At 36.1% G+C, this 25,470-nt stretch overlaps 1 protein-coding gene across 1 annotated transcript in view; it reads left to right on the top strand.

Annotated features, from left to right (window-relative positions):
- The window catches only part of CUL3 (cullin 3), a 90,507-nt gene that overhangs the window by 46,926 nt on the left and 18,111 nt on the right, over positions 1–25,470 (top strand). Inside the window, exons 4-10 of the mRNA XM_059393592.1 lie at positions 14,123–14,283; positions 14,711–14,825; positions 16,726–16,954; positions 19,854–19,999; positions 20,741–20,917; positions 22,482–22,652; positions 23,210–23,317. Of these exons, the coding sequence (XP_059249575.1) occupies positions 14,123–14,283; positions 14,711–14,825; positions 16,726–16,954; positions 19,854–19,999; positions 20,741–20,917; positions 22,482–22,652; positions 23,210–23,317 (1,107 nt within the window). The remainder of the gene's footprint in view (positions 1–14,122; positions 14,284–14,710; positions 14,826–16,725; positions 16,955–19,853; positions 20,000–20,740; positions 20,918–22,481; positions 22,653–23,209; positions 23,318–25,470) is intronic.

The following is a 25,470-nucleotide window of genomic DNA, read 5'->3' as shown; positions in this document are numbered from 1 at the left end:
GCTCTTTGTAAATAAATGGATCATCTCGTAGTTAGTTGTAAGGGAGTAAATTAGGCAAGAGTTGGCACAGAGTTTACATAGTAGAGTTGATCAGCAGAGTTATTACTTTTTCCAGGTGTACTTGGCAGTCTTAGATAAGAATGCTCAGGTAAATTTAGCCTTACGGTGGGGGGGAGGATTTTAATGTAGTAACATTATCGAAACGGTTGATTGTTGATTGTGAGTCTGTGCTCTTTAATAAGTAGGCATCTGAGTCATAAGATCCCAGGAAATGGAGGTATTAGGTATTAGGGATGAGTAGACCTGGAGAGCCAGTTGAGAGTAAGGAGCAGGTTCCTTTCAGTGTAACAAAGTAGGAAAGGTGTGAGGAAAAAGATCTCCAGGGCCAGAGATATTTGGTGTCTTCTAATGAGGTTCAGGGTTTGCCCATATCCGTATGTGGGTGAAGGGAGTCCTGATAAAGGTGGGGGTAAATATTTAGGCACCTGTAAACAGCATGTCAGATTGGTCATTCTTGTCAGTGTCGGAGTTACCAGTGATAATAGGTGGCAGGAAGCAGAGCTGAAAGAAAGAAGTAAGCTGTTCGCCGAAGCTACCAAGAATTTGTGTGTTTTGGGAAGTCAGAAGATAGGGTGAGAAGGATGAGAACACTGAGATGCTGAAATTCTTCTCCATGTTTTTTCCTGTAGGTTTTGAGGCTTTGAATGTTTCTTCTTTACAGCATTCTAGATTGCACATTTAGAGAAGTTTGAAAATGACTTTATTCTGGAACAACACAGATAGGTTGCTTAAGAGTCTTTTTGGCACTTCCTCTGCTCTTAAAATGTCATATTAAATACAAAATAATAGAAAATAGGATCCAGTGGCTTTGAGATTATTAAGGTTCGCACCTGTTCAATATTTTTCCTGACAGGAACAACAGACTTTCCCCATCTGTGCTGTAGTTTTTGTATTTGTGACTGATAGTATAAATACCTTGGCATTTTTTTGTGGTTAGATCCCAAGCCAAGTACTAGACCTTTATGTTTAAAAAAAGTCATCATCATAAATACTGTTGAAGGTCAAGAATGTTGTGCTTGATAATGAGGATTTCACCTTGCCTTCCATCTCAGTTACTCTTTCTGACAAATTGGTAGACCCGTAAACCCCTTGATTACCATGCCCTGACAACTGTTTTTGTGTGTGGAGTGATGATGTGGCAGTCCATGAGGTTGACTTAAGAGAGGCACGTATTCATTCAGCATGAAGTAGGCCCTGTGGTATGGTCAGAAATAGAGCACATATTTCTTGAGGTAGTAAAGGAAATGAAACTTTTGTTCATAAAGGGTACTGCCCCATGTTGTCTGTATGTGCACAAACTTCTTATGTGTACAGATTTCCTGTGTGTGTGTGTGTGTGTGCGTGTGTGTGTGTTTCCTGTAGGAAATGGGGAATAGTGGAGAAAAAAATATTTAATGATGAATACACTTGGCTTTAGTTCCTACATTGTCATTAATTCGCTTAAGTTACTTCTCTAGGTAAAACTCTTTAATTCCTTATTTATAAGGAAAATAGATTTATTGGGTAAGAGCTCTGGTTTTTATTTCTTTGGGGTTTTGACCCTCTACCAAAAGTAGGTATCTGCATCTACATACCATACAACATAAACTTTTGTTTGCAATTTCAGGTGGTTTATGGGTTCCCTAAGGCCTGTCTATGGGATCGGGTTGAGGATGTGTTGGTTAGATCATTTTAAGTTTTCAAGTCTTTCAACTCTGACATTTTACACCTTTTTTTTTTTTTTTTAAGATTTTTATTTATTTGACAGATCACAACTAGGCAGAGAAGCAGGCAGAGGGGGGTGAGGGAGCAGACTCCCTGCTGAGCAGCGAGCCGGAGGCGGGGCTCCATCCCAGGATCCTGGGATCATGACCTGAGCCAAAGGGAGCGGTTTAATCAACTAAGCCACTCAGGTGGCCCATACACCTTTCTAAAACTGAAAGTGATCAGTTACTTGTGTTGTTTGTAATAAAGGAAAAAACAAGAGGTGAGAGTAGATTAGTATTAAGCTGATGACAGTTTCTTTAAGAACTCTTAAAGTGGGTTGATAGAGCATAAGTTGGCTAGGAGTCTATCCAGTACTATTCCTTGTAATAGCACCTAACACTTTCAAAGCCCTTAGTGTGTGTCTGGCATTGTTTTTAGCATATTTAAGTATATTTCATTTAATTCTTAAATTGTTGCTATTTTTATTGTTGCTGTTTTTAAGCAGTAGTCTGGGAAAGCAATAATTTTTATTTTTTACTAATAGAATTTTTATTCTTAAATTTCTTTAAAAAAGTAAAAATACTTTTCTGAATATATAGCAATATATACTCTTTATTACATGACTGCATCTCTTTTCTAAATGTTTTAAATACCTGACCTTCGAGGTAAGTATTGTACTCTCCATTTCACAAATGAATAAATCAAGGTCAGAGAAGATCATCTGTCAAGATCACACAGTTACAATATTACTAGAATAGTGAATCCAAGTCTTTTTTTAATTCAAAGCCCATAGTCTTCACCACTTGGCCTGAACCACCTCAGTGCAGCAGAATTATGTGTATGGACTCTGCTTAACAGAATTTCTGATATTTTTTTTTTTAAAAGATTTCATTTATTTGAGAGAGCATACGTGAGCCCACAGGGGAGGAGCAAAGGGAAAGGGAGATAATCTCTAGCTGACTCTGCACTGGAGCTCAGTCCCACAACTGTGAGATTGTGACCTGAGCCGAAACTAAGAGACACTTAACTGACTGAGCCACCCAGGGGCTCCCAGAATTTATGATTTACTCAGAGTTGAGCTAACATTTCATTTACATTCATTATCCTTCATGCTTATGAGGATAAATTCATTCATTCAGCAAGTATACAATGAGTGTATTATGTATCAAGCATTGCTCTCAACAACTGTGATTTCTTTTTCCAAGTTCTGTCATTGGGCAGTTTTATGATGCAGACATCTGTTTGGGCAGATAGTCTTAGTTCCCCAAATGGAATTGAAGAACAGTGACTTTTTCCATGCTCCCAAGTGTAAGCTATTGAAGCATATTAGAATAGTATTCTGGTTTCGTTTCTTATTTTGTTTGAATCTGATATTAAAATTCTCCTTGAAGAGTGACTTGGTTAAGACTTAAGTTTCCCAATTGTCATCAGAAGTTACTTAACACCATCATTACCAGAATATCTAGAAAATCACCAAAAATATTAGATGCCTTAGTGTTTATTCTATCCAGTTGATAGTACTCTAGCCCTGCAGTAATTTGAAAGTCCTCTTCTAATTTTTTTGACACTTTTGTTGACATGTAACATAAATAAAAGTGGAGAAGTCTGTTGTGTGCATTTTTTTAAATGTGGGTTTTGTAGGATTTTTGCTTTTTAGTAATTTGTGGGAGGTTTTTATATATGCTGGGTAAAAGGTCTTTGTAGATATATGTTTTTATTGTTTGTCTGTTTTTGAGCTCAATGTGGGGCTTAAACTCGCCATCCAAGATCAAGACCTGAGCTGAGATCAGAAATCAGGCACTTAACCGACTGAGCCATCAAGGTGCCCTTCTAGATGTATTTTATATAGTTTAAGAGATACTATATTCCATTCTGGGCATGCCTTTTTCCCTCTCTTTTAATGGTGTCTCTGAAGAGAAGCTTTAAATTTCAGTTATTTACAGTTTTTCAAACTGCAGTTGTTGAATAAAGTGCTATATAAACATCTCTTTGGTTAAATTTGTTTAACCATATTCAAATTGTCTACATCTTCCACATCTTCCCTAAATATTTTTGTTTGCTTGTCCTGTCAGCTCCTGAGAAATGTTAAAATCTTTAGATTTGACTATGGATTTGTTTTTTTCTCCTTTTAATTGACATATTTTGAGGGTTTTGTTATAAAATGAATATAAATTTTAGGGCTACTTGATTTTCCTGTTGAGTTGACTCTTATTTTTATGAAATATCCTTCTTTATTTCCTATACTTCTTGCTTTAAAGTCTACTTTGTGTAGTATTACTATATGAGTTTTATTTTGGTTGTTGTTTATATGGCAGATTTCACCCCATCCTTTCTTTTCCACCTTTTTGTGTCCTTAGCATTTATAAGCCCCACACAGTAATAGGCTTTTTAAGCCATCTGACAATTTTTGTTTTTAGATTGAAGCATATGGCTTATTTATGATTAATATAATTACTAGTACATTTGGGTGCAAGTTTGCCATTATATTGGATTATTTTTTTCTGTCTCACCTATTCTTTATTGGATTTTCCCAGCCTCCTGTGCCTTTTTTTTAAGGTGAATGGAGTATGTTTTATTATCCATATATACTACCTTGTGTTACTTATATTTATATATTCTCTTTCTAAACTATTTTTGTGGCAACCTTAGAGATTATAACATAGATCCTTGACTTAGAGTTTACTTTATATATGTATATATTTTAACCACTTCCTGGGGGGGGGAAGTCTTAGAATGCTTTGACTTCCTGAAGTTTTTTCCCCCTTGGTTTTTAGATATTTGGTACTGGGTATTTTTTTTTGGTATGGAGGACAAACCTGCAAATTTTGTCAACATTGTGCATGAAAAATTGGGAGACCCTGGATGGTATCTTCCTTCCAAGGAAATGTAATCATCTTCTGCCAGGCAGGCATAATATGGGCAAATCACCATGATCTAGTTGAAGCTGGCTTTTAGGCTCTTAAGTTTGTCTATTTTGAGTTTCCCTTTATTTCTGAATCGTGTCTTTACTCGTAGAGAATAGCTATCTGGGGTCTAGATGTTACCATGCCTTGAATTCCATCTTTTGTCTCCTCACCATTTCAAGTCTGCCAGTTGTGGTCTCTTCAGCTCTTTAGCCTTCCAGTGCTGCTTTGTGTTTGGTGTTTGGTGTCTTGCCCATGCTTACGTGGTTTGTTAGTAAACATCTTGACGAAAACTGCTTGCAAAAAGTTCTGGTTCTTCTATGCATTTCTTTCTTTTCAGACTTTGGCTTCCTAAGTCTTAGCTGCTTGATAGCCAGCCTACCTGTGACTTTCTGCTGAGCCTCTCGTTTCCAGTTTCCCAGATAAAACCAATAACCCAAGGAAAAGACTGAGGGTGAATGTTGATCTATTTTCAGTGTACCTACTTGCCTTTTTTTCCAGAATCTTGGCCCCACAAGTCCAGGTTGCCTTTGTTGCTCTTTGATGCTTTTAAACAGTTGGTGTTTGTTTACTTCCCATTACTCTCCCTTGAGCCCGTTGAATTCATCATTGTATTTTCTATTTATATGAACTTGACCAATCTAGATAACTTATATAAATGGAATCACAGAGTATTTCTCCTTTTGTGACTCAGGTTTAATCCATGTTGTAGCATGTGTCAGAATTCCCTTTTTAAGGCCAAATAATAATTCTGTTTTATGTGTGTACTTCATTTTTTTTTAAAAGATTTTTTATTTATTTGACAGAGAGACAGCCAGAGCAGGAACACAAGCAAGGGGGGGGTGGGAGAGGGAGAAGCAGGATTCCTGCAGAGCAGGGAGCCCAACATGGGGCCTGATCCAGGACCCTGGGATCATAACCTGAGCCCAAGGCAGACGCCTAACGACTGAGCCACCCAGGTGCCCCTGTTTGTACTACATTTTGCTTATCCATTCATCTGTCAGGGAGCACTAGGGTTGTTTCCATTGTTTGACTATTTTGCATAGTGCTGCTATGAACATGGTTATTCATTGAGACCCTGTTTTCAGTTATTTTGAATATATACCCGGATGGTGGAATTGCTAGATCATATGGCAACTCCATTTTTAACTTTTGAGTAACCACCATGCTATTTTCCATAGCAATGACACCATTTTGCATTTCCACCAGCAATTCTCAAGAGTTCAGTTTCTTCATACCCTTGTTATTTTCTGTTTTTGTTTTGTTTTGTTTTCTGATAGTAGCTATTTTGATGGGTATGAGGAGGTGGTAGCTTTTTATTTTCATCCAACTTTTATAGTTGTTGGCAACTGTATATAATTGGCAGAGGAATTGGTCTTGTAAAAGCTAGTCTTTCAGTATTAGAAGTGGAAGTAAGTGGAATAGCATTTTAAGGTTGTTGTTACTATTAAGATGAGGAAAGAGACAGATGTTAAAGTCACCCCTAGTAAATGGAAGAGATTGGATTGAAATAACCTATCTGGCTCTTAAATCTGAGCTCTTCGCCAATGAATTCTATTGCTTCTTTAATATAGGCCTTCCGGGATGCCTGGGTGGCTCAGTTGGTTAAAATAGGCCTTCCTTTCTAAAGTCTTACAACCTCATTATTCAAAGATCTGATTTCTTTTCTTTTTTTTTTTTTAAGATTTATTTTGGAGAGATAGCAAGAGAGAGCAAGAGCGGTGGAAGGGGAGCAGTAAAGGGGAGAAGCAGACTCCCCACTGAGCAGGGAACCAGTCATGGGGCTCAGTCCCAGGACCCTGGGTTCATGACCTCAGCTAAAGGCAGGTGCTTAACTGACTGAGCCACCCAGGCTCCCCCAAGATCTTGATTTCTGTTACTTGATTACTCTTCTGGTTCTAATATGGGTTTTTTCCTGCTACCATTAGATTCTTGAATTTTAGAGTAGGGAACAGTGCTTTTATTTTAGGATTTGGTGCAATTTACACAGCTTTAGAGAAACATGACCGAGGTTTTGATTTATTAGATATCCTAGGATACAATTCTTAAAATACATGGAAGTTATTTTCAAGGAGAATTTCTCATAACAATGTTGTTTTAAAAACTTTGACAGCCCTGAGAGAGATTTTAGACCCATTTTACAGTGGTGGAAACTGTGACTTTGAGCTTTAGTCATGGTTGTAAGTTTTCAAGCCATCTGTATTCTTTGCTTTTCTATGTACTTTACCCAGTAGCATTTTTAAATCCAGAAGTGTTAATCTGTCTGAGCAGTTTACTATTTCCTCTCTTACTGGTGCCCTTTCCACAGTGTAGTCAGGACTAACATTGTGGAAAATACTGGGACAGTCAGTTCTTTAAACTTTGCTCTAATTAGATTGATTTTTTTTTACTGTAACTGCACTAAAAACTTTTTGTTACTTTTCCCAGGTTTGGTTTTTTTTTTTTTTTTTTTTTTTTTTTTGGAAATTTTCTATTTCGGTCTTCATAGTGTTAAGCCTTCTTAACTTGTATTTATTTCATGGCTTGAAAGTGAACCCGCCCAAAGACACTTACATTTACTTGCTGATAGAAGATTGCCTAGTGATTAAGCTTGGGAAAGCAGGTTCAAACTGGTTCTAACAGATAGTAGTTATTTGTTACAGGGTTATTTGCTTTGTTGTTGTTGTTGTTTTAATGAGCTAAACTTTTCAGGGTTTGTCTCTAGTTTATAAGCAGGACAGATGCTTACTATTTGTAAAGATTTTACCCCTGTTTACATTCTTCATCTCCTCCTACCCTCTTTTTAAAATATAAATTTAAAAAAAAAAACAAAAAACCTGTTGGTTAAAAAAATTTGCTGAACTATTTCTTGCAGGTAAGTTAAGTATTAAGAATTAGTGTTTCTTTGTTTTTGTTTTTTTAACTTCATGCTCATGGTTTTGGTCTATTTTGATTGTTTTAATACCATTTCTGAGTAATGAATCTCTTTAACTCACAAAGTCACTCCTTGACTTTGTACAGGTTTAGCTTTCATAAGCTCTGCATGTCCACATAGCATGTCTTGGTATCTCTAAGAATATTAGCATCTTGGTAACTGAGTAAACTCATCAGTTAAGGGGGGAAGGCAGATATTTCTCAAGATGGTGGGAGTAGTAATATCTGTGGCTTTGTGGGGCCAAACACCTTGTAGGCAGATGTCCTGTTGTCGACTGGTAATGTGAAGAGCCGTAGGTCATGAGTAGGCATTTGCTGAAGATTTATGTGGAAATCTTTTGGTTGGTTGAGGTCTCCGTTTTTTGTGGCAGAGGAAGAAAGACTCTAATCTCTCTACTTCAGTTCCTAGAGACCTGCCTGCCTGCCCTAGTTGATGCTTTTAAACAGGTACTTTATAATTTATCTAGCCTTTATAGTTGTTCTTGGCAGGGAGGTTGGCCTTGCAAAAGTATTCTTTCAAGACTAGGGATAGAAATAAGGGGGGTAGCATTATTGTAAGGTAGTGTGTTGGGTAGCAGTTGGGTTGCAGGTACAAAAGCAGTCTGGCTTTTCCCCAGGTTTATGAAAACAGGGCCAGTGAGATAGTCCCATCATTATTTATTCCTCCTCACCTCTGGGTTCATTTAGCTTGTGAAGAAGATTGCTTGTTGTAGGTTTGCTTGGCCTAGGAATAGCAACCCTGAGAGAGAATCATAAATAGAGATTGAAAATAGAGTTTATCTCTGTAGCAGTGAAACTCCTATCCCTTTAGTAAATCTAATGTTTGACTCAGACATTAAGTTTTCATACGTGTTTTTTAGAACATTATACATTTAAAGTGGTGTATTTTCTCTAAAAAAGGCAAATATAAGCAACCACCAACTTTCTGTCTCTACTTAGCTTTCTTCAATAGGTAAATGACTCCTGTTGAATTCATACAAACTATATTTTGGTTAAAAAGCCTAAAATTAAAATACTGCTTTTAGGTTATTCTTTAATATTTTTTCTCTCTTTTGGGATGATTTCATCTTGTCCTTCCTTTGAGGTTGTGTTCTTTTAGCTAGTTAGAGGTTAACTAGAGGTGAGATTTTGGATCTTTTTAAATTAAATATTCACTTAGAAACATATACGCAATAAAAGTCCTATGGTGATTTAAATAATTAGAACTACATTATTGTATTACATAAACTCAGCCACTTATTTTTTTAAGATTTTATTTTATAATATTTTTTAAGTAATAAACCCAGTGTTGGGCTCAAACCCATAACCCCAAGATCAGGAGTCACACGTTCACCGACTGAGCCAGCCAGCCACCCCTAGCCACTTATTTTTTTTTCCTGTTGGAATCTATTAGGAAAATGCTATTGTGTACCCACAGGCTGAATTCCTTCTGATAATACCAGTAAGCAAGAAATAGAAGATTTCAGCATGTTTATTTAGTAAATATTTTAATATATATCATGTGCAGATCACAAGTTTATTGTGTGTGCATTTCTCTTTAACATATGTACATATAAACACTTGAGTATATGCATGTATGTCTTTTATTTTGCTTGGTGGTAATTAGTCATACATATCTAACATTTAATATAAATAACTTATTACTGGTTTAAATAGCCACACATATTTTGTGGGTTTTCTCTTGTCCATTTATTGGTACTCTCAAATCTTAGGGGTAACAGGTTTTCTTAATATTATATGTCATTTAATTGCATTCACTATATACACCTTGAGAGTCTCACATTAAAAGACAAATTTTAGATCTTATACTACATCTGTATTTCTTTTGTCTCCAGTCATCTTCCATGGATATGAATGTTGTCTGCCCTACTCAAACACTCTAACCACCTGTACCCATCATACCTGGCTTCCTTTACTAAAGCATTGTTTCTTCCCATACAGAATATATATGAGGAATTCATCATTTGCAACCAACCTTTTTTCTGCCTTTTTGCCAGAGGACTTGAGCTAGACAGCACTATCGGCCAAGGGGTTATAGATTCACCCACATCACTGTGCTTAGGATTGGAAAGAGGGAGACTGGCAACAAAAATAGAAAGGGAAAAATGATAGTGAAGTATATCTTGATCCTTCACATATATTAATTTTTGATCAGAGTTAAGCTTCATAGGAATTATACTAGAGTTTTAGAGATTATGTTTACCGTCCCTTTGGGTTGCCCAAGACCAGAGAGGATAAATGACTTGCTCAAAGTCACATAGCCAAGGTTAATGGTACAGCCAGAGCTCACGTGAAGAATTCCTAACTCCACATCTAGTATTTTTGTATTCAAAAATCTGCTGTAACTGACAAATTCACTTTAGAAAACAGTTTAGTAATTTCCGTATGATGTGGTACTTCCACTTCTAGAAATCTGTCCCAAGAAAAATGAAAGCATATATCCCCAAAGGATTGTACCCATTCACAGCAACATTGTTCATAGTAAACAAAACTGGACACAGCCCCAAATACCCATCAGCAGTTGAACTAAATGTGGCATATCCATACAATAGAGTACTATTCAGCACTACAAAGGAATGAAATACTGATAAATGTTAACACCATTATGAACCTCAGCAACTTTATGCCTGGTGAAAAATCACACAGGAAAGGTTACATATGATTCAATTATATTAAATGACCAGAAAAAGAAATTTGTAGAGAAAAAGAGAGAAAGCAGGGGTACTGGAAGTGGTATTGACTACAAATGGGCCCAAAGGATTTTTTGGGGTGATGGAAATAGTTCTAGAACTAGATTGTGGCCATTGTTAGACAACTGTACTCTTAAAATGAGTGGCATATAAATCATACTGCAGTAAAGCCAGAAAAGGGGGAAACATTAAAAATATTCCACTCTAAAATTCATAATTTACTCTGAAGATTACATTATATGTGCCTTTTTGTCCTGTAATTCTTATAGGTAGTGCCCTTTTACGAAAAACAGTACAATCTGACCAAATTCTTTTGACATCTGTCTTAAGAACATTTGGTTTCCTAAGAGGTTAAACTTGCTAGTGTCATATATATGTTATATATGATACTAATCTGACCCCCCCACACCCTACAAGTACCATAGGCATGTAGTAGAGTTGGAACTTGCAGTGCTTGTTGGAATTACCAGTATTTTCTATTCTGTGAAACAGCCTGATGCAGAATTCTGTCACTGCTGTTTCACTGCTTTCAGTATCTCTTCTGTATTTTGCTCTTACCAGTTATTTGTGTTTACTAAGTCAGTTGTATTTATTTTCAAGTCTGTTTATGTCAGTTGTACTTGTTATTAATACATAATTTAATACCCTGTAAATCAGTAAAATGGTGTTAAAAATGATAAAACTTTTTCTTTGGTAAACTAGATTGAATGTTTTAGAAAGACTTGACAAAGGCAAGTCACTAAATATTGGTTCAAATTAGATATGAGTAATTTAAAAGAATAAGGCAGGGATCGTAATAATCTAGAAGGACTTTTTTACATTCAGATTGCTTCACAAATGTCTCTAGTTTTCATGCTCCATCTTAATGAAACAAAGTAGAAAAATTGCTATGAGGTGAGAGTGTTTGTAAGAAAGAACACTGAACTCCAGTCACAGGATTCTTGTTCAAAGATGGAAGAAAGTTTTGATAGCTCAGTGAACATGTATTGTTTTAAATTAAAATTTTTAAGATGCAAATATGTGAATGTACATTTGTTTTTCTCTTTTTACCAACTATGTTCAGTTAAGCAGCCAGTTACTAGCTTTGATTATTTAGGGTGAGAGTGATACTGTATACGGTACTGTTTAAAACTGTAAACATCAAATTTACAAATGATTTATGTAATAGAGTATTTTTATAACACAGAAGATTCTTGGTGCTTTTTAAATGTTTAGATTTATGTCAGCTTTTATTGTGTGCATCCTGTTTCATGCTGAAAAATAAGGCAGAAGCTCTTGGGTGGCTCAGTTGGTTGAGCATCGACTCTTGATTTCAGCTCAGGTAGTGATCTCAGGGTCATGAGATAGAGCGGTATTGGGCCCAGTGCTCAGTGGGGAGCCTGCTTAAAATTTTCTGTCTCTTGGGGCGCCTGCGTGGCTCAGTGGGTTAAGCCTCTGCCTTTGGCTCGGGTCATGATCTCAAGGTCCTGGGATCGAGCCCCACATTGGGCTCTCTGCTCGGCAGAGAGTCTGCTTCTCCCCCACCCTCTGTCTGCTCATGATATTTCTCTCTATCAAATAAATAAACAAAATTAAAAAAAAAAAAGGTTTTCTGTCTCTCCTCTGTATTCTCTGTCTGTCCCCCCCCCCCAATAGTTGGGGAGACACAGAATTTAAGATTTTGAGGTGGACATGTAAAGCTTAAGAATTTATTGGAGAGAGAACACCAAATGGGGGATGACCCCAGTGCTGCTGGAGTGTCCAGGGATGGGTTCTGGAATGGGAGATGGTAAGAGCTTCCTCATAGGATTTGGCAGCCTCTGCTCAGGGATAGGGCTGGGTCCAAGGCTGTGGAGCTTTCAGGGGCAAGGTCAGACAAGAAGTGGATCCTCATCACCAAGCTGGGCTTGCCTGGTCAATGACACGGGGATCAGATCCCTAGAGGAAATCTCTCTTCTTTCTGCCCATCAAGGAGTATGAGATTATTGAGTTTTTCCTAGGGTCATCCCTCAGGGCTGAGGTTCTCAATGTAGTAACTCTGCAAAAGCAGACCAGTGCCGGCCAGCAGACCAGGTTCAAGGCATTTGTTGCCATCGGACATTAGACTGAATACGTTGGTCTGGGTTAAGTGCTACAAGGAAATAGCCACTGATATCCAGGGTCCCATCATCCTGGTCTAAGCTTTCCAGTATCCCCATTGGGGAACAAGATCGACAAGCGCCACACTGTCCCATGCAAGGTGATTGGTTGCTGTGGTTCTGTGCTAGTATACGCCTCCTCCCTGCCCTTAGAGGTACTGGCATCGTCTCAGCCCATGCTCAAGAAGCTTCTGATGATGCTTTTGGTATTGACTATTGCTCCCCCTCAGCCAGGGGCTGCACTGCCATCCTGGGCACCTTCGCCAAGTTCTGATATCATTTCTAAGACCTACAGCTGTCTCACCCCTGACCTTTGGAAAGACTGTGTTCACCAAGTCTCCCTATCAGGAACTCACCAGTTCTTGTAAAGATCCACACCAGAGTCTCTGTGAAGAGGACCCAGGCTCCTCATGTGGCCACCATGTTAGTTTTATGCAAAGGAAAAAAAACGAAAGCATATTTAAAAAACAGAATTTTATCAGAGAGTCATCTGTGAAAATTCTGAACCTATTGAAGTTGCATGATTTTAAAAATGTGAGCTTCTGCCAAGATGATACAGAATGTAGAAATGTGAGCAGCAAAGATACTAATCAAAGAGTGGCTTTCCTTGTAGCCAGGAGGGGTGTGCCCTGGAGGAGCTGAATGGAGGAGGTTGTGGGAGTGATGTCACATGAAGAGAATGGTGCTAGGGGAGAATGTAGTTAGCCCTTGTTGGTCCGTGCCATTTCGGTTGCATCACTGATACCGTTGAGCTTCTGCTTATGTTCACCTGGTGGCTTTGCTTGGTGTTGCATGTAAGGACAGTGTTCCTTAGAAAACTTGTAGAATCACAGTTTGCAGTGGTTCTTAACTGGTTTGGGATCATAAATGCCTTTAAGAATCTGGTGAAAGCTAGTATTATGTACCAGCAGACACACAATAGTTTCATAATTTTTGGAAGTTTTGAGACTGAGGCCCAGAGAGATCCTGGTTAAGAACAGAAAGAAATTCTGTTGCTAATCCTTTTGTGAATTAAAAACTTAGTAGTTTTATTCCAGTGTATTTTGGTATAAATATGGATTTTCAAATAATGCAGAAAATAAGACTTGCATAGCGAATAATTCTGGAATTTATGTGCTGTATAAAGTTGAGGACATACCTGTAATCAAGTTGGCAAGAACTTGAAAATAAGAGGACTACAAGGAATCTGTTTGAAATGACAATAACTAGAGGTGTTCTAATTATGTAGTTCTCAGTGCCGCTGTATTACAAGCATTAAAGCCTTTTAATATTTACCAGTAAGCAATCAGCTTAAGTTACATGGATCTTTATTTATTCAGCTCTTAATTTTACTTCATAGAATATGATCTTTAAGTACGGTATTTAAGGAAGTATGAACCATGTTCATGCATGGTATGGCTCTGGAGAGAAAGGAAAATGTTTCTACCTTGCTGTCTACGTTTCTCCTCTGTTTTCTGCTCACCTGCCTTTCCCTGGATGTGGTGGTTCCCTGGCACTTTTTTTCTTCAGGTTTAATGGGTGATCACCTATAGCCAATTGTTTGTAAATTGTACAGTTATAAACTGTAAAGACTGACTTTTATTCATTTGGGAGGTGCTAAAAAATTCCATGGTGCTTGAAATAGTTTGAAGTGTTTCTCACCTGAAAAATGGGCTGCTTCTGGAATTTTATTTCCTGTATTGTAGCTCACAATGATTATTTTTATGTTTGCAGGAATTGTGCACATGTTTCTATGATTTTGTTTTCACTGCAGGACCGTGTATATGTACAACAAAATAATGTGGAGAATGTCTACAATTTGGGATTAATTATTTTTCGCGATCAAGTTGTACGTTATGGGTGTATTAGGGATCACCTACGACAAACGCTATTGGACATGATTGCAAGAGAGCGGAAAGGAGAAGTTGTAGATCGGTATAATCATCTTTTTATATTTTTATGTTTCGTTTTTTTTAGTGGTTAATATCTTGAGAACCGATTTACCGTCTAGGACATAATGAAAATCCTCAAAAACATTTTTACAATTAATAAAGTTATCTAGATTTTAACTTAAAAGCACATAGCCTATTATTAGAAGAGACCATCCTGAACTTTTATTTAATATACTTTTAAAAAAACAAATCAGCCATTAGTCTTCCCTTTTGGTTTTTCATGTATTTTTTTATGCTGGCATTTTGTTCTTCTTTACTGTGTGAGATAACATTTTGAGTTCTTTATGGGAGCTGGGTCACTTTGATATAAAAAAATGTTCTTAAGGTCTTTCTAGCTACTTCTCTTGCCTTTTTTTTACTTGAATATTTAATATAACTTGATTATCAGGTGGTTTAACTTCTTTTGACAGAGGCGCAATAAGAAATGCTTGCCAGATGCTAATGATTTTAGGTCTTGAAGGACGATCCGTCTATGAAGAAGATTTTGAGGCTCCTTTTTTGGAAATGTCTGCAGAATTTTTTCAGGTAATCAGTATAGATATAAATAAGTGCTTTTTTAAGATAGTCTCAAAGTAACCGAACGTAGCTACTGATTTGAACATTTGACCCTTTTCTCCTAAGGCCGTTTGAGAAGGAGGGTAGGTACAGAAAATACCTTCAGACACCTACTCCCCATGCTCACATTCCAGGGAAGAAACCCATTGAAAAAAAATTGGAAGAGTTTGGAGTTACATACACAATTTTTTAAATTATGTGTTATAACATACAAACTTAGAAATAACTATAATATTTTATTATCTTTACATGTTATAAATTATTTACCATAAATTCACAGGCAGTGTATCACTAATAAAGTCTCACTCTTCAGGCTTTTGGTAGTATTAAGTTATTTGTAAAATAAGTACAGAAATGTGCATGATCTCATAGTGCATATATATATATTTTAAAGACTATTGATGAGGAAATTAGAAATTTTGCAGTATAACAACCCAGAACTAGCTAAATTGCTAAAAGTGAAGTTAAACTAATACTAATTTGTAATGAAATTAACAAAATCTAAGTGTAAGTAAGATAATGATAACAAGGCATCCTCCTGAAAACCTCAATTACAGTAGGATAAGCTTTATAGTGTTAAAACAGACTTAGCTGAACACTGAAAGATTTTACTCCCAGTAGTAGGCTTTTTAAGAAATGAATGAATACAAAGTTAGAATAGTTCTTAATAGTTCAGTATAGGTCATTCATAAGAGCCATTGGATGTATTTAAAGATGGAACTCAGGTTTTGGTGTCATTTACACATAAACAAAGAATGGACTTGCCCTTTTTTTTTTTTTTTTTTTTTTTAAATTCATTTGTTGCACATCAGGAAGACCTTTGGGGCTTGCACTGGTGAGCCTGGACCTTCCTTTATGAACTGTTAATTTTATAGGAGACAGGCTATATTTTCTAGTAATGTAACAACTAATGGTAGATGTATTTGACAACATTTTTGACCTTTACATTTGTTTTAATTTCCTTCATTACTTTGTAGATGTACCAGTAGAAGATTAATTGTCAAGATTCCAAAATGTGCTGCACTGATATGTGTATGAATGTGCATATATACATAATACATACTATTTTTAACAGTGAATGGAGACATGGTCTCACCAAGAGTTTTATTTGGTGTGTTAATGTCCTTAGAAACTGTATTATTTTCAAGGATTAAAACTACTTTTTGTAAGAAAGTGGGAAGTATTATTAAATTTTATACATAGTTTATATGAAGAGGTCTTCTGTTTTGTAAATCTTAGATATATTCCTGCTAATTATATGCTAATTCCTGATTAGTCCTGCTATCATATAGGTTAAGATAATTCGGATTAATATTTACAGTTTAGTGGAACTTCTGTAAGGCTGGTGTTAGCAGACAAGATTGAGAGTTACTTAAAAACTCTGTTTCTCAAACTTTAGTGTGTGTGTGCACACATAACTCCTTTGAGATTGGGAGTGGGGTGGCAGTTGGACTTAACATAACTAGCAGTATGTCAGCAGAACTATGATAAACATTTATGAGTCTTTCTAATTATACATAAAACAAGTCAAAAAAGACACTTCCACTCTGATTTGGGGTCAGTTACTTCATTCTATACTTTTGACCCGTAATGGCATGTGCTTGCTTTTTCTGCTATTTGAAGTACATTGGCAAAGTTTGAAAAAACACTGCTTAAGGATAATGTATTGATGTCTCTTATGTGATAAGTGCTTTCAAGGATATAATTCAGACTATGTGGATATGTATGATAAACTATAACATGTTAATAGTGCTTATGATATTTAGCTTGGCTTGTGATAAATAATTATAGAAACGCAGTTAAAAGAAGAAACACATTTTGCTTCTCTGTTTAAAAAAAAAAAAGCAAAAAACGTGCTTTTTATTTGCAGATGGAAAGCCAGAAATTTTTAGCAGAAAACAGTGCTTCAGTATATATAAAGAAAGTAGAAGCTAGAATTAATGAAGAAATAGAACGGGTGATGCACTGCCTTGACAAATCAACTGAAGAGCCAATAGTAAAGGTGGTTGAGAGGGAGCTCATTTCCAAGCACATGAAAACCATAGTAGAAATGGAAAATTCTGGGCTAGTACATATGTTGAAAAATGGAAAGACAGAAGGTAAGTGTCAGCAATTGAAATACAGTTAAATCTTTATAATTCTGCCAGGTTCTTAGTAATTTTTAAAAATTTTCCTATAATTAAAATAGATTTAAATGTCAGTCTTAAAGTTATGTGTGTCATTAATTTATTAATTGTTGTTACTTTGATGAGGTTTAAGTGTAAAGCTTTACACTTTATTAATGAAGATTTTTGGTGTTTCTTGTTAATTGAATGGCTCTTTTTTTCCTATCTTTCTTTTTAGTCTTCTCACTTTTTTGTTTTTCTTAGCCCAAAGGTCTAATATTCCTGTTTGGTTTTTTTTTTTTAATGTACAAGAGACTAGGGTTCAGCATTGCTCCATAGTCTCTATGTGATTTTTTTTTTTGTGATTCTTCTTAATGTGACATTCCAATCATAAAATTTCTGTAGGCTTTCCTTTGGGAGTGAGTTGTGATAAGGGGGCTGGAAATGGAAAAATAATGTCTTTCATGTGACATTTCAGATAGATTAAGTAGATTGGTTTTGGGAACTTTGAGGTTACAGACTTCAGAGAAAGAAGAATTGCTTTATAAAAGTAAAGGTACACAGTTTTGAGATAACTGTAGCATTTATTTTTATTGGGTTTTTACCCTTTTTTTCCTAAAAACAGTATTTTATGATTTCCCTATGAGAAATTATAAGTAAAAGTAATAGTCACTGTTGTCCTTGTTTTTAATTTCTGAATTTTTACTTCAAAACTGTGACTTTGGAAATTACTGATTTGCTATTAAAAAATAAACAAACATGGTACTCGTGTTATTTTCCTGCTTCTTAGGTGATATGTTAGTGGCATTTTGCTACTACTTATAAAAGAAACACATATTGCCTGTTGAAGTTAAGAGCTTGACAGGGAATGAAAAACAATTTTTAAGTGAACAATTTAAAGGGGAGGAGGGATGTAAGAGGAGAGAAAAAGTAAGATGATGGGAAAGGAGGTTGTTTTCTGTGCTTCCTCTAGTGTAGTCCTTGCTTTGTGTTTTGAAATGCTTATATTTCTACTTATTTCTTCCTGAAAGTTGTATGTAAATTTATTTGACTAAACCAGAGAATGTTGCCCTTTTTTTGTTTTGTTTTGAAGATTTTATTTATTTATTTGACAGAGATCACAAGTACACAGAGAGGCAGGTAGAGAGAGAGGAGGAAGCAGGTTCCTCACCGAGCGGAGAGCCTAATGTCGGACTCAACCCAGGACCCTGGGATCATGACCTGAGCCGAAGGCAGAGGCTTTAACCCACTGAGCCACCCAGGTGCCCCACCTTTTAAAAGATCCTTCTTGGGATGCCTGGGTGGCTTAGTCAGTTAAGCACCTGACTCTTGATTTCGGCTAATTCATGATCTCAGGGTCCTGGGATCGAGTCCACGTTGGGTTCACGTTCTCACTGTGGAGTCTGCTTGAGATTCTCTCCCTCTGCCCCTGAATCCGCTCCTGCTTGCACTCTTTCTCTCTCTCAAAGTAAATAAAATCTTCAAAAAAATTACTTTTGGGGGGTTATAATTTATGCCAAATGTGAAACTGTAAGATTTGCTGTATATAGTTTACTTTAGGACATACATTGCTGAACACTTAACTTTTAATACAGTTTGATCTTTGAAAGTCACTGAAACAAATTTTAGAAGCCCTTTTTGTAAAGCTTGGATCTAACTTTTTTTTAAATATATGCAACTTTAGTTTTAAGTTCTAAATAACTGTTAAAATGAAGACCTGGAGAGGTAAATTATAGCCTGTCTGTCAAATGTGGCCCACCATCAGTTTGGTTAGGGGGGCAGAAAAATCAAAAGAAGGATAATACTTCACTGCATATGAAAATTAAATGAATTTTTAGATATCAGAGTCCTTAAGTAAAATTTTATGGGAACATAGTCTTGCCCATTCATTTCTGTGTTATCTGTGGCTTCTTTCTTGTTACAGTAGCAAAACTGAAGTAGTTGCAACTGGGACCATATGGCCAACAAGTCTATAAAGTATTTACTCTCTGGTACTTTACAAGAAAAAAATCCCCAGCCCCCAGTCTAGAAACTGCTATTCTAATTACATTTTCAAAAGTTCTCTATTATAAAGCTTTTTATATCATTGTATGGTTTTGACACAGTCTCGGTAAGTTCTTATTTCAGAGAAACAGCAGACATAATAGGAAAGCAGTTTAATATTGTAAAAAATAATAGAAAAAATGGACAGAATCCAGAATTACTCATTCTAAATAAGAATAATATAGTGAGATAAACCACTTTTTAAAATATAGGTATTGGCCTAGGAAATCACCTGGTAAATACTAGGGATTGCTTTGAGTGAAATACTAAGGAATAGGAATATATGCTAAAAGTTTCATATAAACTTTGTCATGGTGTGTAATGAAATAAATTCTAGTATATTTTATTTTATTTATTGTCATGTTGTTTGAACTTTGAGATAGACATACCCAAAGATATCTGTAAGATTTTTAATTGGTTTTTATTATGTTGACTACTAGTTAACACAATAATTGAAATTATTCTTTTGATAGATACTGTGTATTATTACTGGACTTTAGATTGGAATTGTGTAGGAACTCAAAGCTGCAGTTTTCATTTTTTTGTGTGGCTTTTTTATTATGCTGTATGGGCGTCTTCCATGTGAAGTAAAATGTTTTCAGACATATTGATGCCCTCAAAGCATCTTATCTGAAAGCTGTATTTCATAAGTTGCAATAGTAATCTTTAGCCTAATTTTTTTCCTTTTGTCTATTTTGCTGGGTGTTTTTGGTAATTTTTTACATGATCAGCAAGTGGTAGTGAAAAGTTGAAAAGTAAGCTTCTTTAAATTCACAAGTCAGAATAAATAGATTCACATTTTTTTCTTAATTCTTAATGTAGTTAATTTGTATGTTCTTTCTGATTGCAGACCTCGCATGCATGTACAAGTTATTTAGTCGTGTGCCAAATGGCTTGAAAACAATGTGTGAGTGTATGAGTTCCTATTTGAGGGAGCAAGGTAAAGCCCTTGTTTCTGAGGAAGGCGAAGGAAAGAATCCTGTTGACTATATCCAGGTAAGCGAATACAGAAGATTTTCCTTAAGTCTGTGATAAAATAATTTTGACACATGCTAATAAAAAGTTCACTTTTCCTAAGCTGTATTTTGTATTTTTTACTCTTAATTTTCCCAGTGGAAAAATGTAGTATATGTAATTATCCTAAATATTTTAGGATTTTGTCAAGTATGTATGTTTATATCAGGGAACCAAACTGCTACTTTTCATTCATTAACCTGTTTGATGAAGACCTTGTTTAAATTGTTTCAGGAATGGAAATCACTACTTTTTTATATGCTTTAGTGTTCTGTACTTTGGGGTATGAGAAAAAAGTAATTATTTTCAGTTAAATACTTTCTGTTTGAAAATATTGTGTTTTTAAGCAATACTATGAATAAATTATGCCTCAAGTTTTTCATATTTCAATTTAAATAATTGCTTTTTAAAGCTGATTTTTTTAGGCTTTACTCAATCAAGACAAAGAAGGTTGTTGTGGGGAAATAGCACAGAGGTTCTTTAGTTCATCTTCAATAGAGTAATACATAAATGGAAAATGGACTATTTCCCTCATTGCTGACATGTTTAATATGGACTTAGATAAGTCTTGAAAATAATAATACAGAACCTATAAGTTTAATACCGCATGCACCCATTTATTACCAGCAAGATTAGATAAATATACCTGATAGTAAGTGTATTGTTTATAAAAAGAAAATTATTATATAATGTATCCTGAATTTCTTTGTTTCTGTTTGGAAGGGCTTATTGGATCTGAAGAGTAGGTTTGATCGCTTCCTCCAGGAATCGTTCAATAATGACCGGCTCTTTAAACAAACTATTGCGGGTGACTTTGAGTATTTTCTCAACCTCAACTCCAGGTCCCCTGAATACCTCTCATTATTTATTGATGATAAGCTGAAGAAGGGAGTCAAAGGGGTAAGTATTAAAGCATTTGAAAACACATTATGTTTTATTTGTAGATTTAAAATTGTATATAAAATTAGGAAATACGAAAATAGGACATGTTGTAGGTATGAAATAAAGCCTCTTCCTTTGCTTTGGCTTTAAATTTGTGCTGTGATGTTTGAAAAGGATTGTTTAAGGTATCTGAAATGGTTAAAAGTATTTTGACATTTCACTTAATGTATAATTTACATCAGAACCAAACAGCTACACAGCCACAATTGTTCAACAGCCTGTGGACTGTGAGGGTTTGATATGCTGTAGAGATAACAGGGAACTAGAAGACAACTATCATAGCATGGAATGTTGCTTGCAGTCATCTGGTTCTGGGAGTTACGTATCAAACAATAGTACTTGGATACCAAGAATGTGAAGGAGTAGATTAGAGTTGCTACCAGAAACTAGTTTGAAAGCCTTTATTATGTATCTGGGATCTTGGAGCTTACTATTACTATAGCAAAGAAAAATTAAGCATATTGTGATCACACATACATTGGTCTTGTTAACTTCATCTTAGTGTATGTGAAACAGAAGGGGAAACGGCAAATGGCCATAGGTTTTCAGTCAGCCATAACAATTATAACAATGAAGAAACAAACAAGAAGATCACAATAGGAAAGAACATTCATTTAGTCTTCATATTTTTAAATGTATGCTTAATAAAATCTGCTACAATATCATTTTACTCTTATTTAAAAGAACAGAGGCCTTTTTAGTTTTAATTAAATAACCAATTATTACTCTTCTCTTTGCACAGAAGAGCTGATAGGAAAATACCTGTCTTTTACTTTTTAGTTTCTGCCTAAATGCTATAAAAAAGCATTGTAAGATTCTTTTTTGTGATTAAAATTTCATTTCAGGGGCACCTGGGTGGCTCAGTTGGTTAAGCCTCTGCCTTCGGCTAAGGTCACAATTCCAGCGTCCTGGGATTGAGCCCCACGTAGGGCTTCCTGCTTTGTGGAGAATCAGCTTCTCTCTCTGACCCTCACCCTCCAATCCAGCTCATGATCTCTCTCTCACTTGCTTGGTTTCAAATAAATAAAATCTTTAAAAAAAAAAAACTTTTTTTCATTGCATTTGTTCTTAGTGATCCGTTAATCCAGCCAGTATCCCCTTATTTGCTCCATCAGTGGTAGTCCTCTAGGGAAGGGAACTCCAGTCCCTGATCCATACTGCACTAGATGAGGATGTAGAAGAGTGGTGCTCCTCTAAGAGGCACGTTCTCAAACTAGGTCCCTCCTGACAACATCTGAACCAGACTATTTACATGGTTTACTTGTTTTTGTTTTTGGGGGTGGGTAGGGGAGAAGGAGAAGGGAGAGTGAGAACCCCAAGCAGGCTCCAAGCCTAGCACAGAGCCTAATGCAGACTCAGTCTCACAACCCTGAGATCATGACCTGAGCTGAAATCAGATGCTCAACCGACTGAGCCACCTGGGTGCCCCTGTCCTGTTTTTAAACAGCAGATGAACTGTGGTGCTATTTTTTTAGAACTAAAGTTTTATAGTAAATAAATTGTCTTTTCATTGATTTTGCAGCTAACGGAACAAGAAGTAGAAACAATATTGGATAAGGCAATGGTCCTTTTTAGGTTTATGCAAGAAAAAGATGTATTTGAACGTTATTATAAACAACACTTGGCAAGGAGACTTCTCACAAATAAAAGTGTTTCTGATGACTCTGAAAAAAATATGATATCTAAGTTAAAGGTAAGGTGTGTATAAGCTGGAATGTTGTGCCCCTAACTAATGTTTATCACATGATTGAACGCCACAATGTGATTAGAAAATATTTAATTGATTTAAAATGGTTATTTCTGTACATTAATAAAGCTTTGGTTTTTTGAGCATGTTGCACTTAAGTTTGTTTAGGTTCTAGGACATTCGTAGTTTGCTGGAATTCCTTTTGATGTGGCAGGACACATTCACAGAGATCTGGGGGAGGAGGATTAGTGTGAGGGATACAGGAAAGGGAGTATCACCATTTAGTTTGATTTCACAATATCACCTGAGCTGCCTATTCAACACAGAGGGTTGTTCCATGCCTTTAGTGAGTGTATTGGGATCCCCAAAAGAGTGTGAACCTGCATTTTAAAATAAAATCCATGGGTTACTCTTAAACACACTGAAATTTGGTAGCCATAGGCATAGTGCAGCTATTGGAAAGATTTAGAAAGGCTGTCAGTTACATGAAGAATTTACTTTATATATTTGCATATAGAAAAATCCATTGTTTATTTTTGTATATTTGCATTTTTCTTCCACAGACTGAATGCGGATGTCAGTTCACTTCAAAACTGGAAGGAATGTTTAGGGATATGAGCATCTCAAACACAACTATGGATGAATTCAGGCAGCATCTACAGGCAACTGGGGTAAGATTCTCCATTAATTTCTACTTATGTGTATGTATCTTTGTGAAGTCTTTTGTAATGGGCATTTCCTCCAAGTTAAACTGAGCTGGTATCATTTCTTTAAATACTATTAGTGGCAATATTTGTATTGTCTATTTATACCTTAAAAAATTATTCTCCCCCATATAAGCCCCTCCTTTTTTTTAACTGTTAATGTTAAAATTTTTTTTCTTATTCTCCTAGAACTTAGTTTATCCTCTCCACTTGAGGGAATGTGCTGAAAATTTAATAGAATGATCCCACTGTTTATAACCATTATAGATCGTGGAAAGAAGACAGGGCCTGGGCAAGCTTGCTCCGTTTAGTTAGTACTCTTCCTCTCACTTTACCCCCTAGGATTGTGAGATCGTAGAATTGTTACCTGACCTTCCTCTATGTACTTCAGTGTTCTCATCTGTAAGACAATCAGCATAAAGGGGTCTCATGTTCTCAGAGCCTGTGAGAGATGAACAAGGGTATAAAAATGCTGACATTAGTGTGTTATAAATATGGTTTTGTATTGTAACTCCCAGAAGGGCAGTAAAGCTACAACTTACATGGCTTTGGAGTCCATAGGGTTTTTGTGAGAATTTAATGTTCAGAATTTTGTTTCTTTTTTTTTTTTTTAACTGTTTTTCAGCTTCACCTTAAGTTTAAAGAACTCCACAGGTTTTTCTTTAAAAGTTTTCTTTCACAAGTTACCATATACAACTTCATAATTAAGACTTATAACAGCCATTTTAAAAAATTGGAGGTCATTCCTCTGACTTTCTTCTCTCTCTCTTTTTTTTTTTTTGAGAGCGAGCAAGCGAGAGCATGCAGGGCAGGGGGAGTTGGTGGGGAAGGGCAGAGGTGGGGAGAGAGAGAGAATCTTAAGCAGGCTCCATGCCCAGCACAGAGCCTGACAGGGGCCTGGATCACAACCCTGAGATCATGACCTGAATTAAAAATGAGTCAGACGCTTAATCAGCTGAGCCTCCCAGGGTACCCCCATTCCTTTGATAATAAGGTATGAAACCATCGCTTAAACTGCTCCCAGTCTCAACACAGACATATTGTGTGAAAATACCTAATTCTTTTTTTGTTGTTGTTGTTTTAAGATTTTATTTATTTATTTGACAGACAGAGATCACAAGTAGGCAGAGAGGCAGGCAGAGAGAGAGGAAGGGAAGCAGGCTCCCTGCTGAGCAGAGAGCCCGATACGGGACTCGATCCCAGGACCCTGAGATCATGGCCTGAGCCAAAGGCAGCGGCTTAACCCACTGAGCCACCGAGGTGCCCGAAAATACCTAATTCTATAGAAATAGATGCCCGAAAATACCTAATTCTATAGAAATAGATGGGGGTGGGGTGGGGTGTGTGTGTGTGTGTGTGTGTGTGTGTGTGTGTGTGTGTGTGTAGGCAGGCATTCTAACTCATTCCGGTCTTTCCCCATTGTAAATAGTTAACATAATTTGCCTCATAAAAGTTTATTGTGGACAAGGGCTGAGAGCAGGAAAGATACAAGTCTGTGACAAATAGAAACCTTGGGCATGAAGTGTATAATGTGGTTATCCTAGATGCTTTTTTTCTTTTTTAGATAGTTTAGAGATTTGTACTTGATGCTATCTGATACATTAATATAATTATATTTTCATGTGATAGCATTATTGTTCCTGTTGATTTTTTTCTTACACTAATCCTACACTTACTAAGTGCTATAGGGATACAACCTGGTCTGAGTAAATATATTGTTGAAATAAACCATCTGTAAGAGATATGTTCCTGGATGGGTTTAACAGTCTTACTCTTCAATATTTAAGTGTCTAATTACCTTGTCTGTGATCGGTGAAGGTCTTTTTATAAGAAAATTATGATGTTCACTGTTGACCACTTCGTTACTGTTGCTCATTTTAAAAAAGGGGAGTGGGTTAGTTGTTTAGCATGATGATTTTATCAGATCCTGTTTGCCTTTGTTATTTTCTGTTATAAAGCTTGTGAATTTTTCATTTATCTTAATAACCCAAGTATATCTTATAGTCTATGGTAGAATATTTATTTAATAGTTTGTTAACTGCAGTAAATAGAGTGCTTATCAAGATTCTCAAAGTTACATATCTGTTCATCAGCTTGCAGTTTCCACTTACTGTAAGGCC

The sequence above is a fragment of the Mustela nigripes genome, chromosome 3, assembly GCF_022355385.1.
Source record: "Mustela nigripes isolate SB6536 chromosome 3, MUSNIG.SB6536, whole genome shotgun sequence".
NCBI lineage: Eukaryota > Metazoa > Chordata > Mammalia > Carnivora > Mustelidae > Mustela > Mustela nigripes.
This window is presented reverse-complemented; position numbering and strand designations above follow the sequence as displayed.